The 27,991-nt window shown below is 54.0% G+C and overlaps 1 protein-coding gene across 1 annotated transcript; it reads left to right on the top strand.

Moving 5' to 3' along the window:
* The first annotated feature begins 122 nt into the window (after window positions 1-122).
* On the top strand, window positions 123-27,991 carry LOC120404010 (probable E3 ubiquitin-protein ligase makorin-1). The gene is made up of 5 exons (XM_039536025.1): window positions 123-303; window positions 25,018-25,137; window positions 25,989-26,099; window positions 26,298-26,430; window positions 27,055-27,991. Exons 1-5 carry the CDS (start codon window positions 137-139, stop codon window positions 27,208-27,210), a joined length of 687 nt encoding a protein of 228 aa, XP_039391959.1. The 5' UTR covers window positions 123-136; the 3' UTR covers window positions 27,211-27,991.

Here is a 27,991-nt window from a genome sequence, read left to right as displayed (position 1 = left end):
GGGACTGAGCTCCCCTCTCGCCCCTGGGAGCAGGGGGAGGCAGTGACGGGGGGAGCTGTGGGGTTCCTGTGCTGAGGACGGAAAGGTCCTGCAGTGTCATGTGCTCCTGCTTCCTCTCCCAGACTGGAGCTGCAAAATGTGGAACCTGGTGATGGGCCAGGAAATCACCTCGCTGAAGGGCCACCCCAACAATGTGGTGTCCATCAAGTACTGCAACCACTCGGGGCTGGTCTTCACCGTCTCAACCTCCTACATCAAGATGTGGGACCTCCGGGACTCGGCCAAGTGCATCTGCACCCTCACGTAGGTACCTGGTGCACGGAGGCTGCTCTGGGGGCCTGACCAAGCTAACCGTGCTGCCCTGCCAGCGTCCTGCACCCAGGGCAGCATTGCAAAGGCTGGGCTTGTCTGCAGGGCTGAGTCTAGGAATGCTGCAATGCTGGCTGCTCTAGGCTGGCCTGGCATGGAGGCTCTGTGGCTTGGTGCTCTGCTGGGATAGCCTGTCTCTAGGAGCAATGTCTGTGAGTTTAGTTGTGACAGTTAGCGCCACTACTCAGGGTACCCACTAGGAGGCATAGAGCAAGGAGGTAAGTGTTATATCCTTGGGGCAGCCGGTTTAGGAAGAAATCACTTGAGGCCAGACAGCAGACAGCTAACAAAACCACCATTTTATTTACAGACTCAGAGAACTCACCCAGCCGGCTGAAGCTGGCTGAGCTATCCCTAATAATCTAACTCAGTTACCATAGGAACCAAAAACCATGACAACCAAATACACAACGGTAAGGGTCTATGTGAGCAGAAAGCCAGGCTTTCACCCCACCCTCTGTGTGCTGGGTCTCTGAATCGCTGCACGGTGTGAGCGATGGGTTCAAGGAAAGACCCCGACTAGTGACTCTAAGAATCCTCAACTACCACCACTGTTCCTGTCTGATAGAAGGCGGCTCATGCCCTGAATCAAGCAGAAGGATCCTTTCCTGAATCTCACTGCACTCCTGGCCTCGCTGGTATTTAACGGCAAGGCATTGCACTGCGATAAAGTAAAATAGAGCCCCTGCCTCACCCAAAATGGTCTCTGGTTGTTCAGCAGACAGAGGGCATTTGGATCACCATGTCCAATCAATTCCCACATTCTGAGGAATGTTCCAGGCAGCCACAGCCAGAACCTGATTGACCTAGGGGGAAATCGGAAAACTGAAAGGGAGGAAATGGAGGTCATGGAGCCTCTACTAGCTCTTTGGCGCAGCCCCAGCCTCCAATATTGCTGCAATTGTCTAGAGATCAAAGAACTGGTTGACGGGACCATTTATGCCTTCCAGCAGAACAATACAGAAGAGCTCTGTTAAGGACTCTGGCTCCCTCCTCTCTGGGCTGGGAATGGAGAAAGGAAGGCTGTCACTGTGCTATCTTTAGCTGCCTGGGAAGTGCTCAGAGGCTGCAGTAGTGGGAGTCAGAGAGAAGGATGCACTGGAGGGTGTTATACATAGCCAGGCGTTTGCAATCCATGGGTGGGTCAGAGAGGTGACTCCATTACTCCTGTCAGCCATTATAGATTTAAATTAACAGACACGTCCTATCTCCTAGAACTGGAAGAGACCTTGAAAGGTTGTTGAGTCCAGCCCCATGCCTTCACTAGCAGGACCAAGTACTGATTTTTGCCCCAGATGGTCCTCTCAAGAATTGAACATGCAACCCTGGATATAGCAGGCCGATGCTCAAACCACTGAGCTCTCTCTCCTCCCACAGCACCTGCTAAGTCCTGCTGAACCCAGCTAGTGGTTGGGAAAGGATCCTGGGACAGAAAGGCTGATCTACACCATGCATCTGACCCTGCATGATGTCCCAGGCAGGGGCAGCTGCGGTTCCTTGAACCACCCTGGGAGGCAGCTGGGTTTCATGATGTAAAGGCAGAATTGATGTTCCCCATTTGGGCCCATGCATCCTCCCTCCCCTGCCTCCACATCCCAGAGCAGTGGCTCCACCAATGAGACCGTCCTCTGGAGCGAAGGAGGTGCCGGAGCTGACTCCTCTCTGGACAGCATGGCTCCGCTGTGGCTATGAGCTCAAAGGACCACTGATGACCCCTCTGTTGGCAGGCTGGTACCTGGATTCCTCCTTCTCTTACCCAGAATGAGCGACTGACTATTTCCGTCCTCAGTGATGGTCTCGCAAACTCTTTTTTCCGTCACCACATGCCAGAGCCTCGGCGCCCTCCTCTCCCTCCCTGACCGCATCAATACTGCAGCCTCTGGATCCTCCCTCCACACCCCGCACTGTCTCCAGGCCACAGACTCCTCCGCACTTGGGATCTGAGGGCTGGGGGGCGGGGGGGGGGAGGCAGCTTTTAATGAAGTGGCTCTAGGACTGGTAAAAGGAACTGGATGAGAGTCCTGGAGACCAAAGCTCCCTGGTCTTCCACAGCTTGGCCTGGCAGGGACACTGGGCTGGCCTCACCTCTTCTCCCCAGGTACCTCAGCCCTAGCCTGGAGAGCCCACAGCTGGGCTTGAAAGGGGAGTTCACGTTTCCAAGGCCCATTTTCCATGGCCTCTCTGGAAGGTGGTTCCATGGTGGGGATGCCTGGCCACTGCACTGAGTCCTACCAAATTCATTTCAGGTATGGGTCACCACAAAGTTGCAACTTCTGGTACCTCCTAACCTGGGGCAAAAGGCTCCACAGACTATTGGTGGTTCCTCAAGCCATGTGCTTCTGTGGCATTCAGGGGTTTGGAAGTGATGGCCTTCTCCAGGAGAGAGATGAAGGACTGCATCCAATGGCCAGACCCTCAACTGGGGAAGCTCCATGGAAGGCAGCTGAGCTACTTTAAATTACACCCGCTGGGGGGGTCTAATCTTTAATTCTTAACACCCATGGAAGGACATGGGCTGGATGGGATATTCTACCAAAGCAAACCTCCTTGTGATGAGTGACCACTCCATCTGTCCCCATTGCACTTGCCAGTCACATGGCCAGAAGCTCCAGGGATGACACGAGGAGTCCGGTGGCACCTTAAAGACTAACAGATTTATTTGCGCATAAACTTTCTTGGATAAAAAACCCACTTCTTCAGATGCATGGAGTGAAAATTACAGATGCAGGCATAAATATACTGACACATGAAGAGAAGGGAGTTACCTTACAAGTGGAGAACCAGTGTTAACAAGGCCAATACAATCAAGGTGGATGTGGTCCACTCCCAATAATTGATTGTGAGGTATCAATTCCAGGAGAGGGGAAAGTTGCTTTTGTAATGAGCTAGCCACTTCCAGTCCCTATTCAAGCCCAAATTAATGGTGTTAAATTTGCAAATGAATTTTAGTTCTGCAGTTTCTCTTTGAAGTCTGTTTCTAAAGTTTTTTGTGTTGAAGGATGGCTACTTTTAAATCTGTTATAGAATGTCCAGGGAGACTGAAGTGCTCTCCTACTGGCTTTTGTATGTTACTATTCCTGATATCCGATTTGTGTCCATTTATTCTTTTACATAGAGACTGTCCGGTTTGGCCAATGTACATGGCAGAGGGGCATTGCTGGCCCCTGATGGCATATATCATCTTAGTAGATGTGCAGGTGAATGAGTCCCTGATGGTGCGGCTGATGTGGTTGGGTCCTATGATGGTGTCGCTAGAGTAGATATGGGGGCAGAGTAGGCAACAAGGTTTGTTATAGGGAATGGTTCCTGGGTTAGTGTTTCTGTGTTACGGTGAGTATTTGCTTCAGGTTGGGGGGCTGTCTGTAAGTGAGGACTGGCCTGCCTGCCCTCCCGGGTCTATGAGAGTGAGGGATCGTTTTCCAGGATGAGTTGTAGATCATTGATGATGTGCTGGAGAGATTTTAGCTGGGGGCTGTATGTGATGGCCAGTGGTGTTCTGATATTTTCCTTGTTGGGCCTGTCCTGTATCTATCTCTAGGGACACTTGTTTTCTGTTTCCCTGCTGCATGCTAGAGTTTGGGTTACCTGCCCTCCTTGGCAAGTGATGGGGTCTTGGCTTGTCCTACCAGGGATCCACAGGCATTTCCATTGCCTATCCAGCACTGTGACGACATCCTGGTCACTTCAGAGCATTACTGACTCCTAAGGCGAGGTGGACTGTGGTGAAACAAGGATCAATGGACCCAGGGAGGGACAGTTTAGGGGAGACAGGGATGGGAATGGGCTGGGGAATGGTTGCATAGAGCTGGCCCTGGGACAATGGAGTCAGGATGTGGGTGCATTGCCAGAGCTGAGGGGTGGCGGTGGGAGAATCTGGGGCTGTGGTGTGGGTAGGGATTGAGGGGCATGGGCAGAGCTCAGGGGGTGGGGTGGACAGTTGGGGTGGAACCCAGGTTGGGATAGCAGTGGGTGATGGGTCGTGCTTTTGGGGAATCAGCAGAGCTGGGCTGAGAGAGCTGGTTGAGGTGATGCTTGCTCAGCCTGGTAACTGTCTCCCCCTTTCATTCTCTCTGGGCCCTGGGGATCAGGTGGTGCGAGAGCGGGGAGCACGGTGCATGTAGGGGAGGCCAGTACTGGGAAGAGAACGCTGGCTATTGCCAGTCTGGGGATCCTCTGCAATATCTGAGCATGCTGGCCAATTCACCAGGCCGGCAGGGAAGCAAATGGTGCTGGAATTCACATGGGGATGGATCCAGGATATGCTGAGGCATCCTTCTGGGCAGCTAACTGCCTGTGATGATCTGTTTCCTTTGGACATGTGCCTGGGGCTCTTAGGCAATGTTTTCCTTGGGTCTAGTGATATTTAACCAATGCTTTGTGCAACAGCCTCTTTTGGAGAGGTTGGGCAATATCAGAGGCACGCATTAGCAGCCTCCCTTGACTTGCATGGTCTTGCGCTGCTGCTGCTTCGACCCACAAAGGTCCTGTAGCCTGGCACCCCCTGCCCTAAGCACCCATGAGCCTGCCTGCTGCCCACGTCTCTGCAGTAAAACGCTCAGTCTATGAGCCAGCAGAGGGGCTTGACTAGAGATGGGCTCCAGCGATAAGGACTAGGCTGGGGGGGGGGGGGCTTCTTCTTGCTGGGTGGGGAAAGCATCATTACAAGAGGCCTGAAATGAAATGGTGGAGGTGGGGGGCAGGGGGGTGATTTCATGGGGTGTCCCCCAGGCTTTGCACAGCTGGATGCTGGGGGCTCAGCCTGGATCCCAGGGTGTGGGTGGCTGGAAAGTAGCTTCCTCCCCAACACGCTCCCACTGGTGCTAATTCGCCCCACACCCCAGTTGGCATTGTGACCAGAGAGACCCATGGACTGTGGAGACTGAACTGCCCTGGGACCTCAGTAGTGGGTCTCAGTGGCTCGGAGCTGAGGCACATCGATGCAGGCTGGTGTGGGGGCTTCATTCACAAGGGTTCCCTCGCCACCTCTTCTCGCCAACCAATGCCAGGGATGGGGCTGGCCCTTGGGTTATGCTGAAGACAGGTTCCCACATGATTGGCTGATTATTTCCCACCCCTGCTCAAACATGTGCTCTCCTGCACCTGCCTCCATGGATGGGGAAGCTCCACTGATTCAGCACTGGACAGGGGCAGCCAGGACTTGGCCAGGCCTCTGGGAAGCCACTTACAACAAAAGAGCTGTTGGAGGCTACTGAGAGAGATCCGCATGGGGCGAGTGACCCTGGAAGGCACAGGGTAGCTGAGTCCTGCAGAGGCTCACCCACTGGGATCTGTGGCGCACCTAGGGCTGGGGTTGGGGTCCTCTACTCAACGATCAGCTTTATGGAGATGTTGTGAAGCCCAGTCATAGGCTCCCAGACTCAGGGTGAGCTGGGAATGGAGGGGAGATGAGTGGGCAGTGAGCATTGGCCTGCTACACCCAGGGTTGTGAGTTCAATCCTTGAGGAGGCCACTTATGGATCTGGGGCAAAATCAGTACTTGGTCCTGCTAGTGAAGGCAGGACTTGATGATCTTTTGGGGTCCCTTCCAGTTCTATGAGATAGGTATATCTCCATATATTATGATTTAGAGGATCCCCTCCATCCCCGTGGCATCAAGGAGATCTGTCTGGAGCAGGACATCAGGAGGAGAAAGTGGACAGAATATCAGGGTTGGAAGGGACCTTAGGAGGTCATCTGGTCCAACCCCCTGCTCAAAGCAGGACCAATCCCCAGACAGATTTTTGCCCCCAATCCCTAAATGGCCCCTTCAAGGATTGAACTCACAATGCTGGGTTTAGCAAGCTAATGCTCAAACCACTGAGCTATCCCTCCCCCCTAACTGTAGAAATTCAGAGGAGGGTTTGGGGTGGGAGCTGGGAAGCCCGGAATTCTTGTGGCCAGGTTGGTTTGGGGAGTGAGCCAGAGCTCTGCAATCCCAGCCTGTGGCTGGAAGGTTGGGAAGGGGGAGCTGTCACAGCCATTTCATGTGGGTTTCCTTCCTCATCTCCTTGTGGCTGTTCACCCTGGAGTTATTAAGCAAGTTGCTGTGGTCTAGGGAAATAGCTGCCACTCACACCTTGTGCTGCAGCTTCAACCTACAAGGGACCTGACTCCCATCCTGTCCCTTCACAGCCTTGTGCCCAGCTGGCACCCATGCCCTGAATGCCTGGCTGCCCCCCCCCACTCCCTCCCTCCGAGAAATGGCTTGGAGATGAAACCAGGAAAAGTTTCTGAGTCCAAATTCTAACCAGCCGTGACCCAGCTGACCCAAATCAACCCAAACCATAAGAGGCTGGATGGGCAATTTGGCCTTGTGTGGCATGCTGCAGCAGAGCCAGCCCAGGCTTATTGTTCTGGCAGGTGGTGCTGTTATACACAGACTTAGAAATCCCTTTTCTTGGGGTGTGAGTGGCACACAGTCTTGGAAGACACGCTTAGGAAGTCCTGGTTAGCTTTGGGATGTGGGTTCTTTCATGGGGGAGCTGTTGCAAGCAGCAGGAGAGTTGTTTCTCTGCCTTGAATGTCTCTAACTGGAGTCAGTTCTTGGGAGCGGTTGCTCCCTGGGAAGTAGGCATTGGTGTCTGGCCTGAGGATTCTGATTGCGGTCTGACCCCCGCTGTCCCAGGACTGGTTTATTCACAGCAACTAAACAAGCGGCACTAAGCCAGTACCCTGACTCCATATCACTGGCTTCCTACTGGAGGAGAAATCAACCTGTAGGGCCTGATACCCGCTCCTGCTCAGCGGAGGAGTGGCGTTATTAGTTAATTAGTTCACTGCACTCAGGCCCCCACCATGCCAGTTGCTGAGCGAACACTGTAAAACACAGTCCCTGCCTGTAACCGTGCGGACTCACCCCTGTCGGCACCTCCTGTTGGTTGTCCTTGGGAATTAGCTCGATTTCCAGCCCAGAGCGCCCTCTGCAGGCCGGTGATCCACCTGCCACTTGGCCCCCGTGTCCCTCCCGGACCCAGTGCCCTGTTATGTGGGGCGCTGCCCCGTGGCAGTAACCCCTCAGTCTTAGGGTCTCCCCCCACCCCGGGGAACCCCACCCATTATTCCCACCTTGCTTCTGTATAAGGCTACTGCCAGTCATTGTCTAGCCCCTGGGGCAGACTGCAGGATCAGCCACTCATCACTGGCAAGGAGGGTTTGGACCTGCTGCCTTGCCTACCCCTGGGCTGCCCTCTGCAACCCCCAGTACCTGTTGGCCTTTTGCTAGGCCGCAGCCTGGGGCTTTCCAGGCAGGAGCGCCTTGGCTCCTCTCCCTTTCCCCAGCCCTGCTCCACTCAGGTACCCTGTGTCTAGCTCCCTGCAGCCAGGCTCCCTCTCTCTGAGTGCAGAGGGAGAGTGTCTGAGCTCCTGGTTCCCAGCCTTTCTGTACAGGCCAGCTGTGGCCTGATGGGGTATGGCCCAGCTGCGGCCACTTCCTTTTACCACTGCAGCCCTCCCAGACAGGAGTAGGGGACCACCCCACTACACTGCCCTAAAGGGATCACGTAGCAGTGGGCGGGCTTCCGCCCACCCAGTTTCCCGGAAACCCAATAGATACACTGCCCTAAAGAACTTGCATTGAAATAGTCAGGCCAAAGGCAGGATTCCAGTCTCACTTTGAATTGAGACCAAGAGCCTTAAGTCCTCTTCAAGGTGCCGTTGCTGGGAACACAGGGCAGCTGAATATGGATGGAGTCCTATAGCTGAAGGTTCAGATTTGCTGCCTTCTGGCTATAAGCCAACTGGCTCCCTCACCATCATCACTGACCTTTCTGCTTTGTGCCCCCCTCCCTCCACACCCTGCTCCAGTTCAACACCAGCCTGAACGTGCAGGGAGCCTACAAGGCGTCCATGGCCCAGATGCAAACTCACCTGGGCAGCAGCGAAAGCTGCCACTCTTCTTGAGAAGCCCAGCAGGGCAAGAGTCAAAGGGCAGGGCCTGCCTGAAGGAGGCAGGTTTGTGCCGGAGCGAGCTGGGTGGTTTGGTTGCCCAAAGTCTCTGTCCAGCTGCCATGGTTCCCTATTGCAGCACAGTCAGTGCCTGAGGTCTGGCCCTGCGCCCGCCCTGGGCTCACTGAAAGATGTTTAGTAAACACTTAGACATGATTTGGTGGGAGCTCACAGAAGCGTCTCACGCTGTCATTAAAGCCTTGGCTGCAGCCTGGCAGTGACTCAGCCCCGGAGCCATTAGACCAAAGGCAAACAACGTGCTGTTCTGGAGGCCAGTGGGCCAGTTCAAGGTAGACACATCAGCACGGCCTGACCCTGCTATTCCAGGGCTGGAATTCCCCTCACAGCTGTGCCAGTGCCCCACATCCTGCCCTACTGCAGCCTCCTGCCATCCCAGCCGTGGGCTCCTCACACAGCTCTGCCAATGCTCCTGAGACCTATTCCAGGCCTAGGCGTTTTCTAAGCTGAGACACTGCCAAAGCCTGAGAGGAGGAGAGAGCCAGGCTGCCCCATCCCGGCCCGAGACCCCAGGGAATGGTGGTGATGAGTGGGTGGAGGATTGTGTGGGGTCTTACAGGCCCTGCACATGCAAGTTAAGCTCTGCAGCCTGTGGCTGGTCTGGGTTTTTCATTCCCATCCTTCCAGTCTGCAATGTCCTAGAATCATAGAAGATCAGGACTGGGAGAGACCTCCGGAGATCAGCTAGTCCAACCCCTGCTCAAAGCAGGATCAACCCCAACTAAATCATCCCAGCTAGGGCTTTGTCAAACTGGGCCCTAAAAACCTCTTAAGGCTGCAGATTCCACCACCTCCCTAGGTAACCCATTCCAGTGCTTCACCACCCTCCTAGTGAAATAGTGTTTCCCAATATCCAGCCTAGGCCCTGTCTACACTGGCAAGTTTCTGCACAGTAAAGCAGCTTGAGCGCTGTAACTCCCGAGGTGTACACACTGCTAAGCCACTTGGTGCACAGAAACTGCGCAGTTGCAGCACTGTAGAAAACCCACCCCAACGAGAGGTGTACAGCTTTCTGTGCCAGGGCTACAGTGCTGCGGTACCAGTGTAAACACCCTGGTCGATTGATAGTGCTGCAATTGGCCTCTGGCAGGTGTCCCACAATGCCTGTTCTCATCTCTCTGGTCATCAGTTTGAACTCTACTGCCTTGCCTTCAGGTGACCAATTGTCATTCCCACCCTGTAAATTCCTTTGCAATTTTGAAAGTCCCCTTCCTGTTTGCTTGGTGATACATGCCGTGGTCTCAGCTCATCTTTACAGGTGGCCATGCCTGCTCCACAGACCAGGCGATCCCCCACTTGGAGCAATGCTGAGCTGCTGGTCCTCATCAGCATTTGGGGAGAGGAAGTTGTTTGGTCCCAGCTGTGCTCCAGCTGTAGGAATTATGGACACATTTCACAATGCATGACAGAAAGGGGCCATGACCGGGACACACTGCAGTGCAGGGTCAAAGTGAAGGAGCTGTGGGATGCCTACAGCAGGCAGGGCCGGCTTTAGGGCTATTCCATCAATTCCCCGAATCGGGCCCCGCGCCTAAGAGGGCCTCGCACCCAGTGAGAATCCCTTCCCTGGCTAGAGATGCCTTTTTAATTTTTACTCACCTGGCGGTGCTCCGGGTCTTCAGCAGCACTTCAGCGGCAAGTCTTTCACTTGCTCTGGGTCTTCGGCAGCACTTCGGCGGTGGGTCCTTCAGTGCCGCTGAAGACCTGGAGTGAGTGAAGGACCCGCCGCCAAAGACTTGGAGCACTGCCCGATGAGTACAAGCCCCACGTGTCTTTTTACGTTTTTTTTTTAAAGTCATCCCTGCCGGGGCCCCATCGAAACTGTTTGAATTGGGCCCTGCACCTCCTAAAGCCGGCCCTGCCCGCAGGGTGCGGGAGGCAAACTGTGGCTCTGGTGCTGTGCCCATGAGCTGCTGGTTCTACAAAGAGCTGGATGCGATACTCAGCGGTGGCCTCACTCCACTGCTAACACCACTGTGGATACTTCAGTGGCTCGCGTGCCAGTGGAGAATGGACAGAGCCAAGAGGAGGAAATCTGGGACGAGGATGTGGAGTCACAAGGGGACCCAGAGGCAGAGGACGACTCGGAGGTCAGAGATGCATGCAGCCAGGAGGTCTTTTCTACCCCTGGAGGAGCCTAGCCAGTCACAGCTGTCAGATGTTGGCAAAGCAAACAGGAGAAGAGGCCACTGGTAAGTGGAGTTGTTGGGGGCAAGAGGGTTGCAGAAAGCAGGCTTGTCTCTGTATGATGCACGTACCACATGCCCAGTCTGAGTGGCGGAACAGGCTGTTGATTGACTCTCACTTCATGGGAATCTGCCTCTGAGATCTCCAGTATCTCATGGAGATACTGGGCAATCCGCTGCCGCAGGTTCTTTGGCAGAGCTGCTTTGTTTCTTGCCCCATTAACGGTAACTTTTCCACACGACTGTGCCATCACCGGGGGGTGGTGGGGAGGGAACCATTGCTGCACACAGGCGAGCCGCATAAGGGCCAGGGCGGAAGCCGCAGTCTTGGAGAAGATCCTCCCTTGATTCCCTGCTCATCTTCAGCAGTGAGATTTCTTCCATAATGATCACATACTGTGGAAAATGTGAGGAAAGGAATGATTATCAGCCCCTCCCCACCCCAGTGCTGGCTCTCCAAGAGCCATGTGCCCAGTGTACAGTAGGGTCCAGGAACACTGATTTCCCCTGCCCCTGCGGCTACTTGCCATTTTGGGGGTCTTCTGGCTCATGTGTTCTTGCCTAGGGTCAACCAGTTAGTGACAGGTGTGTGAAGACTGGCTTTTTTTTTTTAAATCACTGGATCAGTGGTCTGTGTGTTGCAAACAATGCCGCTTCTGTAAAATGTTGCATTTAAACTTCAGAGATGACCTTGGGAGCCCAGCCTCCCTCTTTGTTATTGCCGGCTGAAAGGCTGCACAGAATGAGAAAGTGGCCACGCAGAACTAAGGAGGACTTTCTGCGTGTTGTTATGACAGGGCCGCCCGGGGGTGGGGGCTAGAGGGGCTATTTGCCCCAGGCCCCGGGCCCCACAGGGGCCCTCACAAGAGTTTTTCGGGGGCCCTGGAGCGGGGTCCTTCACTCGCTCCGGGGGCCCCGGAAAACTCTCGCGGGTCCTGGAGCTTCTTCTGCTCCCGGTCTTCGCCGGCGGAGGGTCCTTCCGCTCCAGGGTGGAAGGACCCCCTGCTGGCGAATTACCGCCGAAGCGCAGCCGGGTCTTTGGCGGTAATTCGGCGGCGGGTCCTGGAATGGAAGGGCCACCCGCCGCCGAAGATCCCAGGCCCCCGGAAACCTCTGGGGGGCCCTGCGTTATGATGCACTCCGCTGCAGAGAAACAGGAATTGAAGGAGTGGCGGGAAGAAGGACTGAAAGGAGAAGGCGGCATGCTGGAATGATGCCACAGAGCCGCTCTTAAATATTATGGAGCGCCAACCGTACACACTCCAGGCGATACTAGCACTGCAAACTGAGCAATTATGTTAGACATTCATACTGCGTTGTCTGCACCAATCACCTCCTAGCATTACAAGCCCTGCACTCCCAAGCATAGCAACAAATATTAGTGGCTTTCAGCTTCAAATTGCTGCCTCCAGGCATCCCTGATCCTTATGGCTCTGCACTGTGCCCCTCTAATAGCCCTGGTCTCTGGCTGTTCAAACTCAGCCTCCAGGTTCTGAGCCTCAGTGGTCTAGTCCTGAGTGAAGCTTTCATAGAGGCCTGGTCTACACTACGCGTTTAAACCGTTTTTAGGAGCGTTAAACCGATTTAACGCCACACCCGTCCACACTAAGAGGCCCTTTATATCGATATAAAGGGCTCTTTAAACCGGTTTCTGTACTCCTCCCCAACAAGAGGAGTAGCGCTAATATCGATATTACCATATCGGATTAGGGTTAGTGTGGCCGCAAATCGACAGTATTGGCCTCCGGGCGGTATCCCACAGTGCACCACTGACCGCTCTGGACAGCAATCGGAACTCGGATGCAGTGGCCAGGTAGACAGGAAAAGCCCCGCGAACTTTTGAATATCATTTCCTGTTTGCCCAGTGTGGAGCTCCGATCAGCACGGGTGGCGATGCAGTCTGAAATCCAAATCCAAAAAGAGCTCCAGCATGGACCGTACGGATGTGATCGCTGTATGGACAGGCAAATCTGTTCTATCAAGCTCCGTTACAGAAGACGAAATTCCAAAGCATTTTTTAAAAATCTACAGACAGAGGCCACAGCAGGGACTCAGCGCACTGCTGCGTGACAAGCGTAACGGAAAGCCAAAGAATTAAATGGACGCTCATGGAGGGAGGGAGGGGGGACTGAGGACTCAAGCTATCCCACAGTTCCTGCAGTCTCCAAAAAGCATTTGCATTCTTGGCTGAGCTCCCAATGCCTGTAGTGTCAAACACATTGTCCAGGGTGGTTCAGGGCATAGCTCATCAATTTATCCCCCTCACCCACCCCCAGAAGTAAAAGGGAAAAAAATCCTCTCTTGACTCTTTTAAATGTCACCCTATGTTTACTGAATGCTGCTGATAGACGCGATGCTGCAGCAGTCAACAGCAGCATCCTTGCCCCCCCCATGGGTGGCTGATGGTACAATATGGCTGATATCCATCATCATCAGCCTTGTGGCAGATGGTGCAGTGCAAAAGGACTGGTATCTGTCCTCATCATCATCCCGTGAGTGCTCCTGGCTGGCCTCCAGTGAGGTCGGCTGGGGGCGCCTGGGTAAAAAACTCCTGATCATTCCCAGTAGATGGTACAGAACGGCTGGTAACCATCTTCATCATAGCAACAGGGGGCTGAGCTCCATCAGCCCCTGCCCTTCATGTGTAAAGAAAAGATTCTGTTCTGCCTGGACTATCATAGCAGTGGGATGCTGGGCTCCTCTCCCCCACACTGTTTAATGTCCTGTCTGGACTATCATAGCAGCTGGAGGCTGCCTTCCCCTCATATCTCACTAACAAGTCACTGTTTCTTATTCCTGCATTCTTTATTACTTCATCACACAAATGGGGGACACTGCAACAGTAGCCCAGGAAGGCTGGGGGAGGAGGGAATCAACAGGTGGGGTTGTTGCAGGGGCACCCCCTGTGAATGGCATACAGCTCATCATTTCTGCGGGATCTGACACGGAGTGGCTGTGCTCTCTGGTTCTCTAGTACACTTGCCCCATATTCTAGGCAGGACTGATTCTATTTTTAGATACCATAAAGGAGGGATTGACTTGGGGAGTCATTCCCATTTTTGTCTTTTGTGCCCCCGGCCGATCTCAGCCAAGGGCACCTATGACAGCAGCAGATGGTGCAGCACAAAAGGACTGGTAACCGTCATCTCATTGCCAATTTACAATGGCATGGTAGATGGTACAGAACGGCTGATAACCATCTCTGCTATCATGCAAAAGCAAATGAATGCTGCTGTGTAGTGCTGCTGAATCGCCTCTGTCAGCGGCATCTAGTACACATATGGTGACAGTGACAAGAGGCAAAACAGGCTCCATGGTTGCCATGCTATGGCCTCTGCCAGGGCAATCCAGGGAAAAAGGGCGCAAAATGATTGTCTGCCGTTGCTTCCCCGGAGGAAGAAATGACTGACGACATTTACCCAGAACCACCCGCGACAATGATTTTTGCCCCATCAGGCACTGGGATCTCAGCCCAGAATTCCAAGGGGTGGGGAAGACTGCGGGAACTATGGGATAGCTACGGAATAGCTACCCACAGTGCAACACTCCAGAAATCGATGCTAGCCTCGGATCGTGGACGCACACCACCAATTTAATGTGCTTAGTGTGGCCGCGTGCACTCGATTTTATACAATCTGTTTTACTAAACCGGTTTATGTAAAATCGGAATAATCCCGTAGTGTAGACGTACCCAGAGTCATAGATTCTAGGACTGGAAGGGACCTCGAGAGGTCATCAAGTCCAGTCCCCTGCACTCATGGCAGGAACAAATACTGTTTTAGACGATCCCTGATAGCTTTCACCCTTCCCTTCACAAATATGGAGCGTACAGCACGTGGCTATAAGCATTGGAATATTGTCATCAGCCAGGTCCAGCTTCCCATATAGGCAGCTCCAGTGGGCCTTTAAACGGCCAAAAGCACACTCAACAATCATTCAGCATTTGCTCAGCCTGTTGTTGAACCACTCTTTGCTGCTGTCAAGTGCCGCGTGTATGGCTTCATAAGCCACGGCATTAAGGGGTAGGTGGGGTCTCCCAAGATCACAATGGGCATTTTGACTTCCCCTAAGGTGATCTGATCTGGGAAGAAAGTCCCTACTTGCAGCTTTCTGAACAGGCCAGTGTTCCAAAAGATGAGTGTGTCATGCACCCTTCCAGACCAGCCTGCGCTAATGTCTGTGAAACGCCCACAGTGATCCACAAGTGCCTGGAGAACCATTGGAAATACCCCTTCCAATTAATGTATCGGTGGTTAGGCGGTCTGGTGCCAGAATTGGAACGTGTGTGCCATCTATCACCCTCTGCAGGTAGGGAAGCCCATTTGTGCAACGCCATCCACAATGTCATGCAGGTTGCCCAGAGTCATGGTCTTTTGGAGCAGGTTGCTATTAATGGCCCTGCACACTTCCGCCAACACGAGTCCAACAGTCGACTTTCCCATTCCGAACTGGTTAGTGACCAATTGGTAGCAGTCTGGAGTAGCCAGCTTCCACAATGCAATCGCCGCGCTCTTCTCCAATAGCAGGGCAGCTCTCATTCTCGTGACCTTGCGCCACAGGGCTGAGGCAAGCTCATCACACAGTCCCATGAATGTGGCTTTCCTCATGCGAAAGTTCTGCAGCCTCTGCTCGTCATCCCAGACGTGCATGACGATGTGATCCCACCACCCAGTGCTTGTTTCCCGAGCCCAAAAGCGGTGTTCCACTGTGGTCAGCACCTCCGTGAATGCCACAAACAATCTCATGTCGTAGCTAGTACATGCGGCGAGATCAATGTCTCACTCCTTTTGCCTTTGTAGTTTAAGGAAGAACTCCACTGCCACTTGTGACGTGTTAGTGAGAGCGAGCAGCACACTGGTCAACAGCTCGGGATCCATTCCTGCAGCCTGAAGAGGCAAAGTGCACAGTACACAAACCGTTGAAAAATGGCTCCAAATGCAGACGGAAGCACAGGGACTGCTGGGATGCGAAGCAATGCATCATGGGGCATTGGGACAGGACCCAGGATGCCCTGCGACCCCCTCTGTCTTCTCACAACTCCTAGTGGCAGAAGAGGAAGAGGTGCTCTGTGGGATAGCTGCCCAGAGTGCACCACTGCAAGGGCCACAAGTGTGAGCATGCTATTGCGCAGGCAGCTGACAGTGTGAACACACAACAGCGCTTTCCCTTCAGCGCACTCTGAGCGGTGCTGTAACTGCTGGTGACAAGGCCCTAGACCTCCCCCACTGCAACTTGAGACCATTGTCCCTTGTTCTCCATCTCAGTGAGCCACCCAGCATGCAGCAGCCGGGCTACCCTGGAGCAGCTCTAACCTGGTGGGGGAGACCTGTTTATATGCCAGTGGGCTCTGTTTACAAGTCTACTGCCTAGTGCAGAGAACTGGACCTCCTGGTTTCAGGCCGCCTGGGGTTCTAATTCTAATCAGTGTGGTCTCTTCTGAACTGGATTTCTACCTCATTGGACGCCAGTGGAGGCAAAGGCCAGACTAACAAAAGATGCTTTATTGTAAATGCACTCCAGTCTCAAGAAAGCCCCACTTTACACAGAACCCAGTGCCTAAGAGGAAGCAGGGATAATGGTCAGAGCAAGGGTTTGGGTAGCAAGGACTTCTGGATTCTTGTTCTCCATCTGCATTGACCAACTGCATGGCCTAGAGCAAGTCTCTTCCTCCTTGTGTCTCAGGTTTCTTGTCTGTTCTCTGGGGACAATGATTAGAGCTGGCTGGAAAAGGTGATTATTTGGGAGGGGGGAGGGTTAGAGACTTCTGAATCTTTTTTTGCGAGAAATTTTCCAGCTTTTAAACCCAAAATAGATTTCAAACATTTTCAGTAAGAATCAAACCTCTTTATGGGGGGAAAAAATCATTTTTTGGTGAAATAATGAAAAATTTCACTCAAAATGACCAAAAAAAGCGTATGGAACTTTTTCAAAGTGTTTTGGCCAACAAATTCAACCTGATCTAATGATATGTACCTAAGAGGGGTTATTTAATGTATGTAAAGGGCTTTGAGATCAGTGGATGATCTCAATGGGCAGAAATCCTGGTCCTGCTGAAATCAGTGACAAAGCTTACATTGACTCCAATGGAGCCAGGATTTCACCCACTAGCTATAAATGATCAGTAGTTAATTCATTATTAACATCTCTCTCTGTCCAGACAAGACTGGATTTAGTTTGTGTAAGCTGCAATTTAAAATGATTTAACATTGATATTGCAATTGCACATGGTCCCTGTGCCAAAAATCTTGTTGTTCAAGCAGGCAAATGGTATACAAAGAGGGGAGAGGTAGACAGTTCTTCTTCGAGATGTGTTGCTCATATCGATTCCAATTAGGTGTGCGCGCGGCACGCTCGTCCGGGAAGATTTTTACCCTAGCAACACTCGGTGGGTCGGCTGGGCGCCCCTGGAGTGGTGCCGCTATAGCGCCGGATATATACCCCTGTCGACCCATCCGCCCTCAGTTCCTTCTTACCGCCTGTGTCGGTCTTTGGAACAGTGGAGCGTGGCTTAGCTCCATCTCCCTAGCTATTTGCTCATTTTCATAGTTATTATGTATATAGTTCAATATTTTATATTTCTAGTTAAGTTTTATCAGTTTTAGTAGTAGTTAGTGTACATAGTTAAGAGGGTTCGGGGCTTAGCCCCTTCCCCTCACCCGGTACCGGGGCCCATGCCCGGTTCGCTAGGTTTTAAACCGTGCTCGACCTGTCATAGGCCGATGCCCACAGGAGATCCGCACAACTCCTGTCTCAGGTGCTTGGGCGAATCCCACCTCGCGGACAAGTGCCGCATTTGCAAGGCGTTCAAACCCCGGACAAAAAGGAGCGGGACATTCGCCTCAAGCATCTCCTGACGGAGGCAGCTCACTCCTCCATCTTCGGCACCGCCACGGCCCTGGGGACGAGTGCCTCCTTCGCACCGAGCGCACGGTCGCCGTGAAGGGTCCTCGACATCAACCTTCACCGCCCAAACTCCTGCCCAGCACCGCTCACTCCCCACGTGGCAAGAGGCGCAAGGCTCCCGCGGCACCGACACCGGCGACGCAGTCGGAGCGTGCATCGGTCGGACCGCCTGGCACCGCCAACTGCCGCGCACCGACTCCTGCTGCACCATTGATTCCGGTCTCCCAAGAGCCATTGAGTCCGGTGCCCACCAGCTCCCCAGCAAGCGCCGTGGTTGAGCTTATCGTGCCTGCCACGCCGGAGACATTCTCTATGGCAAGGGAGTTGATTGCCTTAATGGACCCCGGGCCGCCTCAGCCCCCGGCACCGCCGGTGCGGGCTCCTCAATCATTAGGCAAGCCTGCCCTGCTGAGACCCCCCCTCGCCGGGTGCCACCGAACGTTGTCGCTCAAGATCTAGATCCCGCAGACATTTGCGGTCTTGTCATCGATCCCGGTCCCAGTGCCGCTCGGAGTCCCGGTACCGCTATCCATCTAGGCGCTGGTTGTACTCGCGGCACCAGTCAAGATCCCGTTCACTGACCCAGTACTCTCGGCACCGATCCAGGTCCCGGCACCGATCCCGGCACCGCACCTCTCGCAGCCGGTCGAGCCGGAGAGATTCGAGACTTCGGTCGACCCCCCAGCACCGTGCTGGTAGCAGGTCCCGATCTCCTTCCCGGTACCAGTACGACTCCCGGTACCGTTCCCCGGTGCCACATGGGGTACATGGATCGCCGGGATACAGAGGCCCTCCCACAATGGGCTCAGCTCCTCCATGGCCGTCTTGGCATGCATCAATCTCCTCCCATGCGGACAGTGCCTCCTATGGGGACTCTGATAATCACAACAGAGTCACCCAAAGAGCCCACGGCCTGGACCATGGACCACAACAGTGGCCCTTTTGGACGCCTTGGGCATATCACCAGGCCCAAGGTGAACCTCCTGTAACATCGCGTTCTGTTGCTTCAGAACACCACATGCCAGAAGCGACAGTCAGCAGGCCTCCACCGGCTGGTACGGAGGAAACTACAGCCCCCGCACCAGACATCCAGGCTTCCCCAGCTCCCGATGTCCCCCAGGACCAGGAGCCTCTTCAGGACCCACTCGTCCCGGGACTTTCTTCGTCCTCTTCCCGGACGAGGCAGTAGCGGGACATCATCGCCGGGACCACCTCCCATTGACCTCAGGTCACATCAGGACCTCCTCCGGCGGGTTGCACAGAATATCAACTTGCCTGTAGAGGAGGTCCCTGAAGTGGAGGACCCAGTAATAGACATATTATCGGAGGAGGCACCCACCCGAGTGGCCCTACTCTTCATCCGTTCGATCCAAGCTAGAGCAGATACTATCTGGCAATCTCCGGCATCCATCCCACCCACAGCTAGAGGGGTCGAACGCAAGTACATGGTACCCTCCAAGGGGTATGAGTACTTGTATGTATACCCCCCACCATCTTCACTAGGGGTACAGTCCGTTAATGAACGGGAACGCCACAGCCAACAGGCCCATGCCCCTAAATCAAAGGAGGCCAGACGAATGGACCTATTGGGGCGAAAGATCTATTCTGCGGGAGGCCTCCAACTCAAGGTAGCGAACCAGCAGGCCCTGCTGAGCAGGTACAATTACAATACCTGGGAGTCAGTAGGGAAGTTTTCAGAACTACTTTCACAGGACTCCAGGCAAGAATTTTCAGCATTGTTGGAGGAAGGCAAGAAGAACCTCGCTCCAGGCCTCACTAGATGCCGCAGATTCGGCAGCTCAGACGGTCGCCTCTGGCATCGCCATGCGATGTATTTCGTGGCTTCAGGTGTCAGGCCTGCCACCTGAACTTCAATACACGATCCAAGACCTACCATTTGATGGCCAGGGCCTCTTTTCACAAAAGACAGACCCCAGGCTTCAGAGTCTGAAAGACAATCGTGTGATCATGAGTTCACTCGGAATGCATACGCCTCATACTCAACGACGGTCCTTCAGCCCACAAGCTCAGCGCCCTTACCCTCCACCTAGGCCAAGGCAGGACTTTGCCAGACGTCGAGGTCGTCCTAACCGCAGATGCCAGTCTGGACCTCAAGGGGGTAACAATACGGGTTCCACCAAGCCATCTTCGGGACCCAAATCAAACTTTTGAGGGTGCGCCCGAGAGCAGAGTACCAATGGCCTCCCAGGATCCCTTTCAGTTCTACAACCGCCTTTCCTCCTTCCTCCCTGCGTGGTCCCAACTAACCTCGGATTGTTGGGTCCTTCGCACGGTGGAGTCTGGCAGTTTATTTCAACCCCTCCTCGTTCCTCTTCAGGGACCCCTCTCACGAGCAACTCCTCTTGCAAGAGGTACTCAGGCTCCGGACAATCGGGGCTATAGAGGAGGTACCGGAGCAATCAAGGGGCAAGGGGTTTTATTCCCGATATTTCCTAATCCCCAAGGTGAAAGGTGGCCTTCGGCCTATTCTGGACCTGAGAGGACTGAACAGGTTCATGAAAAAGTTCAAGTTCCGCATGGTATCCCTGGGGACTATCATCCCTTCTCTGGATCCCGGAGATTGGCACGCCGCTCTCCACATGAGGGACGCGATTTCCACATTGCAGTTTACCCTCCACACAGGCGATATTTACGATTTCTGGTAAACCGCCAGCACTTTTAGTTCACAGTCCTCCCTTTGGCCTCCACGGCCCCGCTGGTTTTCACGAAGCGCATGGCTGTAGTCGCAGCCTCCCTCCATCGTCGACGGATACATGTTTTTCCATACCTCAACGACTGGCTTATTCGGGGGACCTCCGAAGCACAAGTCACCAGACACGTGCAAATCATCAAGGACCTATTCATGCCTCTAGGTCTGATGATCAATCTGGAGAAATCCACTCAGTGCCTACGCAAAGAATAGAGTTCATCGAGGCCACGCTAGACTCCACTCTCGCAACAGCCAGTTTGCCTTTGCCTCGTTTTCAGGCAATCGTATCAATCATACAAACGCTTCAAAACTTCCCGACAACCTCGGCCCGCCCTTGCCTCCGCCTCCTCGGCCATTTGGCAGCGTGCACATTCGTGAAAAGGCACGCCAGACTGCGCATGCGTCCCCTTCGAACTTGGCTCGCCTTGATCTACCGCCCGGCAGGGACGCCATGGACATGATACTCACCATCCCACCAAACGCCCTAGCCTCCTCGACTGGTGGCGGACGCAGTCCCGTGTGTGTACAGGCCTGCCGCTCCATCCAACGCAGCCCTCCGCGCCCCTGACAATGGACGCGCCATCCTTGGATGGGGTGCTCATCTGGGGCACCTTCGCACTCAAGGCCTCTGGTCATCTCGAGAGTTGGCGTTACACATAAATGTCCGAGAACTCAGAGCAGTCCACCTGGCGTGTCAGGCATTCCAGAGCCAGTTGCAGGGTCGTTGTGTCTCAGTCTTCACAGACAACACAACGGCCATGTATTATATAAACAAGCAGGAGGGACACGATCTTCCCCTTTGTCAGGAGGCGATTCGACTATGGGACTTTTGTATATTCCACTCAATAGACCTGGTAGCATCCTTTCTCCCAGGAGTCCGGAACACTCTGGCAGACCAATTGAGCAGATCCTTCCTCTCGCACGAGTGGTCCATCCGTCCGGACGTTCTCCATTCTGTCTTCCGGAAGTGGGGGTTTCCCCACATAGACCTCTTCGCCTCCCAAGAGAACAGGAAATGCCAGGTGTTCTGCTCCCGCGGGTCGCCTCCCGGGCTCCCTCTCGGACACATTCCTAATTCCGTGGAACGGGCACCTATTTTATGCCTTCCCTCCGTTTCCACTCGTCCACAGAGTCCTTCTCAAGCTCTGCAGAGACAGAACCCGCCTAATCCTGATTGCTCCGGTGTGGCCGAGGCAACATTGGTACATCCTGTTGCTCGACCTCTCAGTGGCGGATCTGATCCCCTTGCCACTCTACCCGGACCTCATATCCCAGGACTTCGGCAGGCTTCACCACCCAGACGTGCAGTCCCTCCATCTGACAGCATGGCTGCGCTCTGGTTGAGCCAATCGGAGTTGCGTTGTTCGGCTGCGGTACAACAAGTGCTATTGGGAAGTAGGAAACCTTCCACACGGGCGACATATCTTCCTCTTCCCCGGACGAGGCAGTAGCGGGGACATCATCGTCGGGACCACCTCCCATTGACCTCAGGTCACATCAGGACCTCTTCCAGCGGGTTGCACAGAATATCAACTTGCCTGTCTATTTCACACACGCCCCCTGGGACATGAGTTATTTTTTCAGTCCTTTCTTGTCTCCCTTTAATGCGGGTGTCAAGAGGGCCAAACATCCCTGGCCCTGGTCTTGGTCTCTGTTGCAGTTTGAGGTATCACTACACTCTGCAGACTTTGGTTTTACAACGTTGTACCGTATTTTTACAGGGACATCAATAACATGTTGGACGGGAGGAGACCATCCTGCTTTCTGCAAGCATTGATTGTACCCGTTCCAGTTGTCTGCCATGCCTGAGATGAGGGGTCTTTCCCTCTGGTCTGGCTCTGGCTGCACTAGTCTGAATCAACATAAACCAAGTTCCAACCTCTCCAAGCACAGCAACGAAGGGGTTAAGCCTTGCGCGCTCGCCCATTGGCTCCCTCCTGTGCACCTACCGCAGGTAGCTGATCAATGGAGGGGTGGGTGGGGACCATTCCTTACTCCAAACTAATGGGCAGCTGGGTGTGTCCTAACCTCTCTGTCTTGCCAGTGGGCTAGGCCTTGGGGAAGGCTGGTTTAAACCCCTCCCCTCCCATAAAGAGTCCCGGGGGAGGGGGGGGGAAGAGGCACTTTGATTCTGTGTTTGGGCGAGGATGGAGCCTGGCTCGCTGGTTGCAGCTGGAGGGGGTCAGCCCCACAGGGCCCCCTGCTCCAGGGTCCTGTGCAGGTAGAGTCTGGGGAGGGGGGCGGCTGCAGATCAGCTCTGCAGGGGCAGGGAGCGATCCCTGAACTGGGTCTCTGGGGTGGGCTTAGGGCCCAGGAAGGTTTGCGATACTGCCCCTGCAGCCCCACCCAGACAAAAGCCAGGGTGTGGAGGGAGGGAGGGCTGAAAACTGCTCTACCCGATCCCCGCTTTGTGCTGGGGCGGGAGTGGGCAGCAGGCGATTCTCCTGGATGGCGGCCTGAAATGGCCCCGATACAGGCTCTGAAGGTAACGCCTCGTGGGGGGAGATGAAAGGGGCCTGTGGGCAGAGCCACCATTGTCTGCCTGGGGCAGGCTCTTTGCAGCGCTGGAGGATCCTCTGGTTGCCTGGAGTGGCAAAGGCCAGGACCTTGGATCTTACAAGCTGATTCTGCAGAGGCAGCAAAACCTACAGCAACTGCTGCGTCTGCTTTTTCTCCCGTCTGGGTTTCCCCACTGACCTGACTTCCCTTTGTAGTGAAACTTCTTGTGCTAATTTCAGGCACAGCCTAGCTTTGCATCAGGCTCTCTGGATGGTTTGGTAAATAGCTCCATCTTTAAGCCAACCAGGGTGTTGGTGCCATTAGGCATAGCCCTAGATAACTCAGGAGGGTGGAAAATCACAGTATTAATGAAGCTTTTCTGTACCAGGCCTGAATGGACCAAAGTTATTTTATGCTTGTCCAGAGTGCCTCCATGTCTAAACTCTGATTGAACTCCCAGGTCAGAATTGAGAATGGAATGTGTAACAGCTTCTTATCAGTATAACACTGACACCAGAAGATAGTAAACAGGGGCCCTACTTGTGTTTAGTTTAGAAAGAGGAGGAGGGGAGGGGAGACAAAGTAATAAATTCAGAAGTAAACCAAGGTAACAGCCTTGAAAAGTTACTAACGAGATGAATTGTCTGCTGTTAAGGATGATTTAATTGTTAACTATACAATATGTGTACTATATAGGAGGGGGGAGGAGACTAGTGCGGGGTAATGAGGATGCCTAGTTGAAGTCATGTATAAGAAGAGACACACAGCTTGCATCTGTGTGCAGGATTTGAGATTGTAATATCTCCTTGCACCCTTTATTTGGGCTCAAATAAACTCTTTCTGCATTCTCCACCTTGGTGTGTTATTTGGAACAAGCACACCGGGCAACGAACCATTGTTTGCTGCCTCAGGCCTTTTGGGCCGGCAACAAGGGGTAAAAAAAAACAAAAACAAAAAAACCCACAACCACCACCTTGTTTCCTGAACCTATTTAACAGCCAAACTTCCTGGAGTGCTTCTCTGAAACTTCAGGCGTCCTGAGAGGGCTCGGGCCTGGGGAGGTCTGACTGGCTGCTGATTTTGAAATGATCAGAGCTCCATGTTAAGCATTTGGGGAAGCTGTATCATGTGCATTCCCAGCTCTCCTGATTCTTAATGCTCTTGTTACTGGAGTAAGCATGTGTGAGACTGGGACTCTCCATGGGGAAAATGCTCCTGTGGGGTCCCCCTGCTGCCTCACCCAGCCTTAGGGTGACCAGATGTACCGATTTCATAGGGACAGTTCTGCTTTTGGGGTCTTTTTCTCATATCAGATCTGATTACTCCCCACCCCCAACCTGATTTTTCACACTTGCTGTCTGGTCGCCCTACCCAGCCTTGCCATGCTTCTGCTCCCTGAATCAGATCTGCTAGGCCGGAGGCAGTGGCCTTTCTCCAGTGCCCCTGCAGGTTTCCACCTGTCCCCTGCTCTTCCTCTGGGGGCTCTCTGACTCCCTAGCTGGCTTCCTCTACCCCCGTTCGGTTGGCAGTGGGGTCTCAGCACACACAGTGCTCTCTGTGTGTGCTGAGATGGGCTGTAGGCTGGGGAGTGCCCCTGCTTGCTGTCAGCCATGGCATGTAACTGCACACCCAGATCAGTCAGGCTGCTGTACCGCAGCTCTTTTCCCCAGGCTATGTGATGTGCACTGTGCCCTCCCAATGGGATGTGTCCACCCCTGGGTTTCCAGCGCTCCTGAGCTGAGCTGCTGTCCAAACCTTCTGCATCTCACTAGTGGCTGCTGGCCCTGTTCTCTCACCCCTGCTGGGCCCTCACCCATGGGCTTCTCCTCAGTGCACCCTGGACTGTGCAGCAGGCCCCGAAGCTGGGCGTCTCATGGGAGCCCAGGGGAGTTAAGTGCTCAAATCCTACTGCATTTCAATGGGAATTGGGTGCCCAGTCCCTGTTGGCTCCCTTACAAATCCCAGCCCCGTGTTCAAACTTCGCTGATGTGTGCAGAATGCAAGGGAGCCGCTCTACTCTTCTCCCCCCCGCCCCTGCCCCTGGCATGAGAGCCTGGCATTTGCTGCCCATCACTAGGGCATCTGGGCATCTCACAAGGCTGAAATGAAGACCTACAGAGTGAATCTTGCTGCCAGTGTGGCCCCCACTGAACAATCATTCCCCCCCCCCCCCGTAGGAAACACCCTGTAGTTTCTGCAGCCTCCCTGGTTAGTGGGCTGGGGCCGGGGGAAGGCGCTGAACTCCTGGGAAGTAAGGGAGTGTCAGGATGAGCGGATGGACTAGTGGGAACTGTATCCATTGAGGTCCATAGGAAGCTGGTGTGCAGCTGGAGAGATGGTGGAGGGGCGGCAGCCTGTGAGTCAATATGGATTCTGTTCTCCCTGCAGGAACTTCGCCAGTGGAGCCTGCAGATGGGGTCAGAATTGCCGGTTCTCACACGACCGGAAGTCAGTCCAGATCTGCAGGTATTTCCAGAATGGGTTCTGCGGCTACGGAGACCGTTGCAGGTAAGGACGTTGCCTGGGATGCTGCAGATCTGGGCTAGAGACCAAGGTGATGGGCCCCTTAGAAATACCCTAGACCAGGGGCAGTCAATTATTTATTTTTTTGTCATGGTCCAGACCCTACGGCCCGTGGGCTGCATCAGGCCCTAGTTTGCCCAGCCCTGGTCTAAAGCAGTGGGGCGGGAGGTAGGGATGGAATCTCTAGAGCCTAGTCTACAATGGAAACCATAATTCTCCAATAGGCTGGAGATTTGGTTAGGTAAGATGGGGGGCGGAAAACGCCTGAGCCCTGTTTCCCCAGGGGAGCTGCATGGGCAGAGGAATACAGGGTCCACTCCTGCAGCCGTAGACATAGAAACATTCGTAGCCAAGAGGTGCAAGCCGGCTGTAGTGAGCCAGAGCTTGGAGATTGTAGCTTGTTCAACTGCTGGAAGTCCTAGGTTGAGGCGCTTAGCTGTGCCAGTCTAGGTTTTTGTCGAGTGGGGACATGGGGAAAACAAACACTTCCTGGTGCTGAAGCTATGCTGATAAAACCCCCGGAAAAGTGCTAATGTGGTTCGAGGAGGCGGTGTGCCTACACAGGCAAAAAAACCTCCTGCTGGCATATGTGGCGTCTACACTAAGGCTGTGCAAGCATAGGCTTTGTAGGGTAGATGTAGCCGGAGACTTCCAAAGCAGTGGAGAGGCTTTAAACACTGCTGCCATGAACTTTAATGGAAGAGGTGTCTAAATCCTTTAGACTTGTTCTGAAAATCCCTGGAGCCGGTGCTCTGGCGGAACCCCCTCCTCTGCCCCACCCTCTTTCACTCCTGTTGGCTGCAAATGGCCCATGCGCACCGTGTCTCTGCCCACAGGGCCTGCCCCGAGTGCCGGGTCACGCCCAGCTACTTCATCCCCCTCAAATACTGGGTCTCCAACACGGACGCAAAGGAGAAGCTGATAGAAACCTTCAAGGCGCGGACAGGGTAGGTGGCTGGCTCCTCTGTTGCTGGGATGGGGTTTGTGTGATGGGCTTTGCTGTTCAAAGTGCTCCCTTACAGAGATGGCCCTTGCTAGAAGGGTGAGAGGCTGGCTCTCTGGGTCTAGCGTTGGCAGGTACCTGCAGGAAGAATTCACCCCTGAATTTCCATCTGAGTTTAACACAACTCTTCTAACTCTCCTAGGAGAATAAGATGCAAGTTCTTTGCCCGCGGCCGTGGCCGCTGTCCCTTTAAATCGGAGTGCATCTACCTTCATGAGCTCCCGGCCAGGGTGCGGCCCCCTCGACAGAGACGTCCATGTGGGACAGGCCCGGTGGTAAGCAAAAGCAGCTTGAATCTCTCCTAAGTTGACAGCTGTTGGCACTAGCCAGCGTGGGGTCGGGGGGAGACTCTGAATCCCGCCAGTCTAGCAATGTGTCCTAGTTAAAACATAAACCAATGGTGCTACTGAGGTTTTGCTCTGGGGCCCTGATTCAGCAAGATACTTAGGCATGTGCCCAACTTCCAGCACCCGATCACTTCCACTGAAGTCAGTGCAACTCAGTACTCGGCTGGATCGGGGGATCCAGCTGTGACTGTCCAGCCACTGAGCGCTTGGAGGCCAGTCCTGCATGCAGCAAAGCAACTGCTGCACGTCCCCTGAGGAAGCTGCAGCCTCCTTACCAGGGGGATGGGTTGGTGAGGAGCTCTTGGCTGTTGCTCCTTACACTTAATCTTTCCTGGCTGGTCCTCCCTCAACACCACGATGTCTGTCTCCTGCTAGTGGCTGTCAGGACACCCTCGTTCCCCAGGGCAGATCTGTGGGAGATAAAACCTCCATCCAAGTCCTGGCTGGTGAATAGGAAATACCACACGTGTGGCCACACCGTGCAGGGGGTGGGGTTGGTTCTCATCTTCCCCAGCTGGGGTAAGGGATAAGCATGTTGTTGTCCTGTTGCAGGCATTCAATCCCTCTCCCTCTGAGAGCTCTGAGGAGGAGGACGATGACGTGTGCTTGTTTCAATGGGCTCTCACCTTTGCGCTGCTGCGGGGGGACGTCGACGATCCAGACTACTGGCATGAGATTTTCCTCTTGGATTCCAGTGATTCGGACTAGAAATTCCACTGGTCCGGGCTTGACTCGATGGAATCGGGGTCACTACATGGCTTGTGAACCTATATCTTTTGGGGGTGGGGGGGAAAGACAATTGACTTTTTTTAATCTGTCTAGTTGTGTGTCTGGCAGGACTCCTAGTGATCCGAAACCACTCTGCACAAGCTGGGGGAATGAAGCGCCGACAGTGGGAAGCTCTCCTGTTCCACAGGGCGGTGGGATGCGATTACCATTGCCACGCTGCTCTTTCATCCATCGTGGGGCTGATGGGACTGACATCTGACACATCGCACGTCACGTTTCCACTTCCCTCCCTCCCTCCGCTCTGAAACAGCACCTCTCCCTCTCTCCACGGGTTCCCCACCACCATGGCTTCCCAGCCTGGGATCTGGTGGTGTCCCCAGTCCTATGGTCTCCCAGCTGCCTTGCTGTAGGAGTAGGCTGTACACCAGGTTTCGCGGGGGTCCTGCAGTCTCGGTGTTGTGGTCGGAGGCAGAGCGTGCTTGCTGCTGAGGCTACTTTGTCGTGAAGGAGAGTCGGTTGAGCAGTGCTATTGGCCACAGCAGCAGGCAGTGTCTGCATCTTGGCAGGTTGCTCTAGTATTGATTGCAGTGCTGCCAGGCATCCATAGCAGGCTTAAAAGGGGGAGCAGTCTGGGATTAGTGGGTGGGGGTGTTTGGCTTTTTTTATTGATACAGGCATCTGTCTCGGAGGTTTCATAGTGTAAGCAGGGAGCCCCAGCTCTGTGGGAGCTGGAAGGGTTGCTGCCTGGTCGTGAAGCTGC

The sequence above is a fragment of the Mauremys reevesii genome, linkage group 4 (assembly GCF_016161935.1).
Source record: "Mauremys reevesii isolate NIE-2019 linkage group 4, ASM1616193v1, whole genome shotgun sequence".
Lineage (NCBI taxonomy): Eukaryota > Metazoa > Chordata > Testudines > Geoemydidae > Mauremys > Mauremys reevesii.
The sequence above is the reverse complement of the archived record's forward strand: the minus strand, read 5'-3'. Positions and strand labels throughout refer to the sequence as shown.